At 46.7% G+C, this 12,136-nt stretch overlaps 1 protein-coding gene across 1 annotated transcript in view; it reads right to left on the reverse strand.

Moving 5' to 3' along the window:
* Positions 1–2,166: 2,166 nt before the first annotated feature.
* Positions 2,167–12,136, reverse strand: part of GPR156 (G protein-coupled receptor 156) — a 68,280-nt gene continuing 58,310 nt past the window's right edge. Inside the window, exons 8-9 of the mRNA XM_042954973.1 lie at positions 9,656–9,814; positions 2,167–5,295 (exon numbers count right to left, since the gene is read on the reverse strand). Coding sequence (XP_042810907.1) covers positions 3,961–5,295; positions 9,656–9,814 — 1,494 coding nt within the window. The 3' untranslated portion in view covers positions 2,167–3,960. The remainder of the gene's footprint in view (positions 5,296–9,655; positions 9,815–12,136) is intronic.

Genomic DNA, 12,136 nt, shown 5'->3' on the forward strand with positions numbered 1-12,136 from the left:
CAAAGGTAAGTCAAAGAATGGGTTGGGAAACACTGACCCAGATCTTGTCAAACTCATAACAGGTTATTTTGCCTCGTTACACCAGAATTTCCTGCCTCCTTGTGACCTCGATAGTGAAATGAACATCCCAAGATGCTCCCTGGTTCCAATTCATTGTGGCTGGCATTGCTAACATGAGGAACATTTCAGGGAGAAAAAGATCAGAGTAGGTACCAGAGGTGAGGAAGAGCAGTCTGGGCAACCTGCCTCCTGCCTTCGGCCCCAAAATGCCCTCTCCCTTGGCATAGGACCCCACTCCCTTGACAAAGCCTAGATGGTGTTACTGGGAAAAGTGTAGCAGCCAGAGGGTACAGAGAAAGTGCTTTGTTTGGGGCTCTGAGAAAGGGGACTAAGGAAGCTGATGGTGAGAAAGATGAACAGACTGTCCTCCTACTTAATGCTGGTTGTTACCCAGTTACACGCCTGTAAAGAAAACATCTTTAAAGAGAAGACCTTACTCACAATAATTTTCTTGCTTCTCTTTCATTAACTATCATTCTATCCCCCTTCTCCCTAAGAGACTTAAAGTACTGTCATTTTCAGAGTTCAGTTATTTCTGGGTCTTTTAGTGATTTTGCTTCTTGCTTTCAATTCATTGGAAGGCAGTGAAACCAGATGGCTCTGCCTCCCTTTCTGCTGCTTTGCAGAACTGGTTCTTTGCCTTCCTTTGTTTCCTTGCCTTCCTTTGTTTCATCTGCTTATCTGTCCAGAAATCCATCCATCAAACATTTATTGTGCTTATACTTTATGCAAAGCTCTCAGATGGCTACTCTGGAGGACACAAAGATGCAGAAGACACACTCAGTGCTTTCAGGAACTTACAATCTGTGGAGGAGACACATTTAAACATAATAAAATCAATACAGACACAGAAGAGATTTTGTGGAACTTACATTGACTTTTCTCTTTACCATTTTAGAAATGATATGGTTCTTTAAAAACAAGCCTCCTACATTCTGATGCTTTTTTCTCTGCTATGAGCTCCAGGAAAGCCAAGTTGATCCTTTAAGGAAAGAGTTTGTCACAGGCCAAGAGACAGGAATAGACTTTGGAATCAGGATGGACACCTCCAACCCCAAGATTTCAATCAGCAGAACAACATATGCCTGGGTCAGAATCAGGTCTGGCTCCATGCCAGACCTTAAAACCAATAGATATGCATAATCCAGAGCATAGTAGCAGAAGCAACATTTCCTTCTCCAGGATTCCTTTGCACAAGTTACTGCCCTTTCCTCAAGAGCCTAACAGTCAAGAGCATCCAAAAGTCATGACACACTCATCCTTCCAAGAATTTTATCACTGGATTATCTGGTTTGGGGTAAAAGATTTAGGAAAGGAGCTGGTGAAGAGTGGGGGTGGGTACACAGAGTAAACAATAGATTTGGAGACAGTATCTGGGGGCTGTCATGATATTTGGCACATAGTTTTTAAACCAAATGACTAAAAAGGAAAATTCAGGGTAGATTCTTCATCTCTTCAATCAAGTCTATCAAAGGTTACAAAATCATTCTAGGTAAAATGGATAATAGAAGTTTCTATATAGTGGAGTTCAAAATATGGACCCCAAAATATCCTTTAACTAGGGGATCAGTCCATTCCATTTGGGGGTGTTCAAGACTCTACCTGAGTCTTGAAAGATGAATAATTCACAAGGTGCACAAAGTGGAGAAAGAAATTCTAGATAGAAGAGGGATGGAGGTGTGGAAGTGCCAAGTAATGGGACTGACGGTATAGTTGCAGAGAGAGTGAGAAGGCTAGAGGGATTGCCAGGTTTAAAGCATGCATAGTCCACATAAGTGAGTGATAGACTTCTAGAGGTGACATACTAGAATGAAAGAAGCTAAAGCCCAACCACAGGACCCGCCACCATGTGGGGGAAGAGTCAAGGGTCTCCAGAGTTTCCTCTCTCCACTGGGGCAGGTGTTTCTGGGATAGAAAGCTGCACAGGGAGACCACAGAAGAATCTGTTACAAATGTGAGTTTGGCAGAAGATCTACTTGGAACCTGGGCTGAGCCAGTGGCAACTCTGGTGGCTGCTTCGTGTCCACTCCCTTGGTGGTTCACAGAGGCTTCTCTGTTCCTCTCCTCTGCAGCACGGGACTATAATTTCTAGAGACTTGTTTGGGGAGACATTTCTTGTTTATTAAGTGGTCGTTTGGACAGCATACAAACAGCACAGGTGGAAGCTACAAACCCACACACAGAATAAGTTATGACATTTGTATTTAAAAGTAAACGATAGAGGAATCTGTGCTACCAGGAGGGCTTCCCAGTCCAGTGTCCGGAGATTCCCGAGGTGTCGGCAGCCCTGAGCGTTCAGGATAAATCTTCTGGGAGAGATTTGGAACCAAGTGCCCCTGCTCCAAGCTTTTCTAATGAGGCCCAAACTCCTGCACACAAATGTGTATACACAAAGACAGACACACAGTGGGTGGGGGCAGGGGACAGCCTGTAAACAACAATCGCTTAAAGCAAAGTGGACCCACCAGTGCTTTCCCTGTGGCACTGGTGGTGGTTAAGTTCCTGGCACTCACTCTTCACCAACTCCCTGGCTCCCTTGGGAGGTGTGGGTGGGCCCCTGGGGCAGTGAGAAGTGGAGGGCTGCTACCTGAGGCCAGGAACCCAGTTTTGTGATCTGGAACTGCAGGGTGAGCATCTCTCAGCTTCCCTACACTACCATTGCTTTATCGTCTGGCCTGCCAAGCGCTGCCAGACTCTCTCAGGAGAATGAGTGAAGAGATGTGTCCTCAGGGAAATCTACCAACCTGGAGTCCCATGAACTGAGGGCAAGTCATGCACGAGCCACTCTCTAGCAGTGTGATGTCTGGGGAAGTGACCTCAGTTCTCTAAGCTGCAAATTCCCCATCTGTAAAATGGGAACGAGAGCACCTACTGCACAGGGATATCATAAGGAATTACTGAAATTTTATATTGCTGAGGACCATGCCAGACTCAAGTTAAATATTCAAAACCTATTTTCTTTCCTGCCTCTCCCCCATTTCTTCCTTTGTATTTTCCCATCTTCTATTTCCGGGTTTATGTAGCTGTTGGTGGTCATGTAATTCCAATGGCCCCCAAAATACCTCTTGACAAATAGGACCTCTCCTACCCCATCAGAAACCATCATTGTGTGATCCTACACCCCCAGTACAAAACCGTACCCCTGGTAGAGTCAAAGGGAAGGGCCACAGGGACCAGGAGACAGTCTGGGCCTCTGGTGTTATCCGAGGTCAGGAGTGAGATCTGGGTAGCCTATGGGCACATGGAGACCTGACAGTCTCAGGGATGATGGTGAGATGCCATAATGGTGGAAACACATGTACACCAAATAGTGGTGTAAAGGTGGCTCTGAGCCGAGGCTGGCCAGAAGCTGGAAATTAGGGCGGTGGTGTTCACAAGCTTCAGCAGAAGTAAAACCATCCCCTGCCAAGAGTGGGGCACCCAAGAACGTAAGAGACCTATCTTCTTAGCAGGCCTGTCCATCAGAAGGCCAGTTTGATTGGTCGCTGTCTACAACTCTGGTTCTGTAGAAATTTTCCTTCCACGTTTCCATCTGTATAGTCCATATAGTGACCCACCTAGCATATATTAAGAGTTTTGTAGAATACAGGCTGACCAGGATAGAAAACCCTCTGTTCTCACTTAGCACCTTTTATCGAGAAGTTATCTTTTATGGTCACTGGAGTCTTTTATAGGAATGCTGTGAGGTAGTAACAAGACAGGCAATCCCCCTCATTTAATAGATCAAGAAGTGCTCAAGGTAACACAGTACTCAAGTGAGCATAGCTGAAACATGGTAGAAGCTTGATCAGTTCAGGGCACTGGTCTGTTCCCTAAAGGCCAGAACTGGCCTTCCTCCTATAGGCATTGGTATGGCTTGTCCTGGACCAACCTCTATATCCACACCCACTCTGCTGCTTTTCACACCAGTGTGGGTTTCAAGTCCTCTTTGAAGTTCACGATAGGCTTTGAGTGGGCCCACAGCTTTTCCCAGGAAGCCAGCCCCCCAGCAGGGTCAGGGTCACTGTCTGATGAACCACTGTCACTGGAATCAGAGGAGCTCTGGAAGCAGATTTCACAGTAGGGCCGGTGGCAGTGGCAGAAGAACTCATCTGAACTGCTGGACTCAGTGTCAAGGTAGTTGCACGGAGAAGACATGGATGGACAGTCTGGGAATCCCAGGGACAGCAGCTGCCACTGCTCAGGCACGTCTGGTGAAGCTCTGGATAGGTGTGGGGCGGCAGGACGCTGTGCTTGGTCAGAGCCAGAAGGCTGGTGAGCAAAGGCTGCCTGGCTCCCTCTGGTACCCTGGGGCTCTGTCTGGCTTTGTTTGCTGCCCTCCAGGGTGCCCAGCTTGCCTTGTGGATCTGGGAATAGTGAAGGCTTCCTGGAAGAGGGTTTTGGTGCCCTGGAACCAGCAGTTTGGGGATCCAGGCAGAGACTGTCCCTATTCTGCACATTTAGCCCACCATGTGCCCCAGATACAGTCCTATTTGCCCGATGCCCCATATATGAGGGTATAGAGCCTGGAAAGTGTGAGCGAGCCCGCAGTGCTGCCCGCCTTCTCCTCACCATGTACGGGCTGAAGCCCAGCTCCTTGGAGAGGGGAATCTTCTGGGGGTTCTTCCAGGGCTGCTGTGTATAGGATGGGGAAGAGGGGAGAGGAGCCTCAGGGCCCAGGCCCAGATCTTGCAGGACTTCCTGAAGCTTCTCCCTAATCACTGAATTGACCCTTGACAGCCGCTTTTGGGGCTCCTCTGAGTTCTCCAGCTGCCCTTGTCTCTGGGGAACAGGGCCTTCTCCACCTGGTATGACACTCTGGTGGGGGTTCATGGGTACTTGGTCTCTTCTTTCTGCACCTCGGCTTTGCTCAGGCTGTGGCTTCTGGCTGCAGCACAAATTTAAATGACCAGAAAAGTCTTTGAAGTTAGAAATTTTTTCCTTCTGCCCTGAGGAGGAGCTGGTGTCTTTCACAGCCCCCTCCAGGCTTTGTACACTTGAAGAGGGCACTGAGGTGCTCTGGGAGTCCTGGGCAACTATACTGGTATCATTCTGAGAGTCAGAGAGGCATTCCAAAGGCCCTTGAGCTACCAGGCTGTGGGCAGAGGCTGCAGTCAGGCTGTTCTTGCTGTGGGAAGAGGTGGGAGGAATGGCCCACTCTGGGGGGTCGAAGGTACACTCAGCTGACATCAGCCTCACTAGCTTCTCTTTGGCGTTGTTTACTTGTTCCTGCAGGCTTTCAATCATAGCATTTTTCTGTAAAATAAAAGCAAAACCATCAATAAAGGATGCCTCTGAGGGTTTTTAACACTGTTTTCCACGGCGGCAAAAGAGTGGTATCAGAACCTTGCTTTAAATCCCCGTTCCTCTGTGTATTGGCTTGTGATCTTAGGCTCTGAGGAGGTAGCTCCATGAGGTGAAATGAGTTGATGTGAGTGAAGTGCTTAGCACAATAACTGACAAATGGTGCTCAATAAATGTGGCATCGTCTGTGGGAAGAGGTCAGAGGAGGCATAGCATTAGCTTTTTGTTGGCTGCTGCAGCACCCTCTCCCCTTTCCTCAGAGCTCAGGGGGTCAGGTCAACCTGCAAAACACCAGTCTGAATAATGTTTGAGATGACCCAACTCTAGGTTTGTCACACTTTCACAAAACACAGACAAATTTCAGGCGTACCTCAAGGGGATGAATGAATGAGGAAATAAGTATCTTGCCTCTTGCTAAACAGACTAGAAAACTGGAAGAACAGAGAGAAGAGTGGAGAATCCTGAACCAAAGAGATAAGACTAGAGTTGGAGGGGGGTGTGCTACAAGAATCTCAGGATGGTGTTATCACCTCCTTTGGTTGGACCTTGGGGGTGGGAGCCAAAGCTACCATGTGGCACCATCAGCTGTCTGTATCTCCTAAAGAAATGCAGGCACCAGAATTATTAAAGAAGCTTTTTATTTTGTTATGTGTTGTTTAAAGAGAATAGTTGGGACCAAATCCCTGACAGCTTGATTTAGTAGATCTAGAATGGAGCCCAGAAGATGAATCAGACTGGGGCAGTTCCACTGCTGAGCTGCCTACCTGCTGCATGGCTGTTAGTTGGTCAACAGGGTATTCCCAGGAGAGCTGGCAGTTGAGAGCTGCAGAGGCGTGCCCGTTCTAGTGGCAAGATCAGGGGCCGTGAAGTGGGAGGGAGGGGTGGTGGAGGGTGTGCCCCGAGCATCCTCTGGTGGTACAGCAGGTGATCGTCTAGCTCAGACCTATGTCCACCTGATGAAATTTCTGATGTTCAAAGGCAGCAGAGCACAAAAGAGAGCTGATGGGGCAGATGATGGTCGAGGGTTTGGGGGGTAATAACACAAACACTGAATTCTAGGAAGTGTTTGTCCAAATACCAAAATACTGCCTCTTTATTGCTATCTTCTTTAAAAGCTGAGGGTGAGCATCTGGACGTCCATATACTACGCCCTACAAATAGAAGAATACTTACTTTCTTTAGGCTCCCTGAAACAAGTTGCCTATGGACTGAACTGGTGGTTTTTTTCCTCAAGTTGATATGGGAGAGTTGCCCAGAAGTGACCCTTTAAGGGAGAAGCAACTTAAGTAAACGAGTCCAGCAACAGCCCTCTGGCAGCAACTCTGAGCAGACCTCCTGTTCCCTACTTATAAGCAGGAGGGTGATTTTCCGAATATTGGTACTCCAGTTTCATCCTGGGTTAGTCTACTTCTTTTATCATCCAGAGAGAGTCCAGGATCAGTGAGTAACTGGTGAATAAGCAGAAAGGATTCACAGCTGAGTGCCTGCCTTCCCATCCTCCCTGTGCTCACCTGCAGAGTGGTAAGGCAGGGGTGTAGCTGGGCAAGTAGATGACTCAAGGACTCACCAGGAGCGGAGTAGATGAGTAACAAGGCGACATTCATTCAGGCTCTTCATGATATCTGGGTGGTGCCAGATATCTCTCTGAGGATCTCACAGGTGTGACTAAGCTGGCTGCACAGAAGGGACCCCAACCCTCTTCCTCCTCACCATCCCCTCCCCCTGAAGCCCACCAGGCACATTCTGATACTACCTTCAGGAGGTCTCTACTCCCCCACAGGTAGGGGGAAGCCACCAGCTGATGACAGCTACCCCAGCAAGTAAACTCTGAATGCTGACTTTTTGTGCCTTATCCATAAATTTCTTTGAGTGTAGAAAAACAGGGTAAACATTGAGTTGGGAGGAATACTTTTCTCCCAGCAAACCAAACATCTGAAGCTGGCTGGTGACAGATTTAGAAACGTCAGCCTAAACAGTAAATTTCCCTTGTTCCAGAAAAGGAAGTGGGGCTCTGTCTTCTCCACGGCTGCATACTAATTAAAGGCATGGTGTGAGGCACTGCCATTGTGAGGCCAAAATCTGACCTACCATGGCAGCTACATTTAAATGAACTTATTAATTATTGCTTTTGGCATATCTGGGGAAGCAAAACATCCACACGTGTGTTCCATAGGGTGCAGGCCATAAGGAGAAATGGAGTCACACTCTTGTTTCTATGGTTCAAGAAAGTAAACTAGTAGGTGAATTTCCTCTGCTGTAGTGTGTAGAAGGGAGGTCCTTCAGCCTCTGAGAAGGTTCTGTCTGCTGGTCTTTCCACAACCTGGCAAGTCAGTGATGCATGCTGCTCAAACAGCCTCTGGGGGACCTCTAGCCATACAGTCAAGGGGGGCAAGAGTGAGAAGACTGTAGGAAAGTAAGAGGAGGACATGAGGCGACAGATGGGGCTGCGTAAGAGGGACCTGCAACCAAGAAGCTTGGAGTAGGGGTCTGTGCACATGTGGAGGCGGGAGGGATACTTGTGTTTATCAACCAGGCAGTGCTGGAACTGGAGATTCAGATACTGGAAGCTCTCTGGGCTTGTGAAGAGGCCTGGGGACAGGATACTTGTTCTCAGGCCTGTTCTGGGAAAGATGTTCCAGGTGTAGGGCACTGAGGGGAGGAGGCCAGGATTTTTACTGCCTCTGCATCTGCTTTCTATTAGGGCCCTCCCTCCGCAGACTCAAGACATCTTTTTGGAAAGAGCAGATTCAGTTACTGCGTGGGAAACAGGGTAGTGTGGCAGAAATACAAAAAGCACGTCACAAATTACCATAAGGCTAAAGAGTCAGGCCACTTGGCTGTTCCAACATTAGCTGATTGTGAATAAAAACCATCCTGGATGTTCTCGCCAAGTTTCTAGCCTTCTGTTTAGCTGGACAAAAAATGCTTCTTTGAAGACCTCACAGAGTATCAAAGGCAATGCTACTCCCTTGCCAGGTAGGAAGAAATCTGGCTTTGAAATAAAGTCCTGAATGCCTCATAAATAGTAAAAATATGGAGAGGTATTACTCTGATGGATTGAAAAGTTCCAAACCAAGAGTGTGGAGGGAGGGAACAGAGAAGCACAGGCAGCAGGTGCTGGCGGCCATTAATCCCTTCCCTGGTTGTGTTTCTTGGGTCCCCATCACACCATCCTCTCATTCAGGGACAGCTGAGACCCAGGTGTCAGTCCAGTTACAAACAAGTGTAGTTTCCCACACAGCACCTACTCAGGTATGTTCTGTACTGAAAATAATATGAAATATAATTTTGTTAGAGCAAAAAACTAATTCCTCTGGGTCCCGTGTCTCCTTTCCGGGGCAGTGCAGCCTCAAGCTTTTCCAGGTGCTTTCTTCAAGCACACATTACACTGCCCGATTCTGGGAGAGGTGCCAAGCCTGGCTCAAGAACAGAAGGAAAAAGGGCTTGGGTTTGCCCAGTCCTCCCTTGGTGCTACTATGATATTTAGAGGCCCCATTAAGTTCTCTGTCCCTGCAACTCTTGATCTCAGGGTTGTGAGTTCAAGCCTCACATTGGGTGTAGAGATTACTTAAAAATAAAATCTTGAGCAAATAAATAAACAAACAAATAAGCCCTCTACCCCATCTTTAGACACTTTTTGACTTTCTGGGTTGGTAAAATGATTGCAATCTCTAGTTCAAACCTGGAAAGGACAGTAATGGGCCTCATAAGATCTTGGAAATGAGGGCACTACTCTAAGAGAGAATGTGTCATACAGAAAAAGGTAGGATCCACTACGACTCATGGCCTTTACAACACTGTTCCCCTGCTTGGAATGTTTTTCCCTGCACCTGTACTTAACCTTCAGCTCTCAGCTAAGAGCGTCTTTTCTGAACATTTTAATTAGGTTCCCTTACCCTCACTACCCATTATTCTGTCTTACCACTCTTATTTCTTCCTTCATAATTCTTATCACAATTTATAATTATACATTTACTTGATCAACATTGATTTCCTCCAATAGCCTGAGATCCATGAGGCTAGGGACTATATTTGTTTAGTTCATCGGCACTTTGCACAATGCCTGGCACACACTAGGCCGATGAATGAATGTAGTGGGTAAGCTGAGTGTCTGCAATGGGTGGGTCCCTGGGGAAATGCTGTTTTTTGTTTTCTGTTTTTTTTTGCCTGGGGCTGAGGGAAGTGGACGTGGCTAGGAAGTGGGGGAACAGAGGGCTAAGAAAGAATGTTAGCAATGAGACCTCTGGGGCCCACCACTGCATGACTGGAGTTCTTCCTGACAGAGAATCCACCAGGCAGGGGTCTAGCTTACTTCTGTGAGGAGTCTGTCCATGGAGTTTTTCTCTCCTCTAGTGTGGCAATTCTGCTCCTCACCATACTGCATATGGAAGCTTTTGCTGGGAGTGCTGAAATATTTGGCCATGCGTCTGATTGTTTGGTTTTCCTCTTCAAATGCCTTCCACTGTTTCAGCTGTTAAATAAAAGAACACATGTTATTTATTTAGTTACACTCCCAGAAACACATTCTCTCACTCTTTTTCAAAAATATCAAGGAATTACAGTGTCACAGATATGTACATATGTGTAAACTATTCTCTCCTCAAAATGTACTTTACTCTGGCAAGTTCATAAACGGTAATGACAGAGAGTATAGAGAATGTTGAGGTCATTATTGGTTTAAAAAATGCCAAAGAAAGAAGCTGACAAGTAGATAAAATTGAATAATCTCAGCTTGCCCCGTCTACCTGCCTGTTAGTGGACTGGTCAAGGCAAACCAGAGTTGAAATATATTTCTAGAGCCATATTCTCAAGCCAGAATTTAGGAGCTCTAATAGGATTAAGCAATCTAAACGTTATATGTTTCAAATGAAACTGCTTTTGGTGGTAAGTATCTGTTCTTAATTATTCTCATTTTTGGAGTAATAATGGTGTACTTACTGCTCCTGCTGGAAGACTTCTAACCCAAGTCAATAAATAATCAAGTCTCATCCAGATAGAAAACCACAAATGTCAATAAAAATCCATAGAAATGATAGAACATTAGGTCTGAGATCTGACTGTCCTTTTTACTTGACAAGTGAGGAAAGACTCAGAAGGAGTATGACCTCTCAAGGCCCTCCAGCTAGTTAGCAGCCCAGCCACAGCTGTAAGCAGGGCACCGTGCCACACCGCATGTCCTCAAGCACAGCTGATGAAGACAGAGACTGTTAACGTGGGGGTTCTAGGGAAAGTTTTTCAGGAGAAACTGGTTTTGAGAAACGATCTGGAAGCCTGGGCTGGTCTAATTTAGTAGGGATGGAAGGGAATAGAGAACATTCACAAACAGGGGCACTGTCTAGGGCCTTTGGGATACTGTTGCCATGTGGCAAATGCCGGTAACAGGAAGGCCAGGGGAGACCACAGTGCTCAACGCTTCTCTTTCTCCCTTAAGGAATTCTCCTAATGAAGAGTCCTGGTGATGTACACTGGGCACTTTGGTACCCTGGCTCTAGAAATGATGCTGAGGGGTCTGTGGGTAGCCTCACAGGGATCCTGGAATTTATTCGCTACCTCACCAGACATTTATTAAGCTCTGCCTATGGAGTGTAACCCAAATGTGGTAAAGCTGAAAGGATTTAAAATTCTGCCATCAACTACAATACATTCTCACCCAAGTCTTGGATTCTCTGTTGATTCAGCATGAGTCCTTCATGGTATCAGGGGTCTGCGTGATATGTGCTGGGTCAGGCTAGGACCCTCCCCTTATATGCCCTTCTCAAAGTCCCCTTCCCCAGGGTTCTGTCAGCTAACCTTGATACTCAGGAGTTATTGGAGCCTGGCACCACAGGGTGACTCTATGGTCTTGAGTGGATAGAGCCAACCTCCAGTGTTATTCTCCCAGCACTCACCCTAGCAGTGCTGCAAGTATCTCTGTTCCTTCTCGGGCCCCCCTTGTTTTCTTAGCAGTATAGCTAAGTATAGCTTTTCCTTTCTGTCCTGTACCACCTCCTCTCTGCAGGGCTGCTGGAAGAATTGCTCAACATTGGTGTAAGGGCACCTCCAGAGCTTCTGGTCTGTCTCACACTAAGCTGGCTGGGTGGGGCCAGGGTGCCCCTTGACTAAATCCTCCTCTCTTCTGTGGAGATCCTGGTTGTTAGGACTTGACCCTTCTGGCTTTCTGGAATATGGCTACAAATGGCCCTCAGGTCACAATTTCAGGACCTCTCCATGGCACTTCCTCTGGTAGGACAAGCATTTTCTTCTTTTCTCAGCCTCTGGGCTATGTGGGTGTGGTAGGCTGAATAATGCTTCCCCAAAGATGTTCCCCTCCTAATCTACGGAACCTGTGAATATGTTACTGTACACAGCAAAAGGGATTTGGTAAATGTGATTGAGTTAAGGTTTTTGAAAAGGGAAGATTATTCGGGATTATCTGGGCAAGGCCAATGTAATCACCAGAGACCCTCTAAGAGGAAGGTAGGAGAGTCCAAATAAGAGATGTGACCATAGAAGCAGAGGTCAGAAAGAGAGAGATTTGAAGACACCACACTGCTGGCTCTAAAGATGGAAGAAGAAGCCACGAGTCAAAGAATGAAGGCAGCCTCTAGAAGCTGGAAAAGGCATGGAAACAGATTCTCCCCTAGACCTTCCAGAAGGAACACACACCTACTGACATCTTGATTTCAGTCAAATATGACCCGTTTCAGATTTCTAACCTCCAGGGTTATTAAGATAATAACTTTATATTGCTTTAAGCTACTAGATTTGTAGTAATTTGTTACAGCAGCAATAGGAAACTAAAACATTAGGAATT

Source organism: Panthera leo, chromosome C2 (genome assembly GCF_018350215.1).
Source record: "Panthera leo isolate Ple1 chromosome C2, P.leo_Ple1_pat1.1, whole genome shotgun sequence".
NCBI classification, from domain to species: Eukaryota; Metazoa; Chordata; class Mammalia; order Carnivora; family Felidae; genus Panthera; species Panthera leo.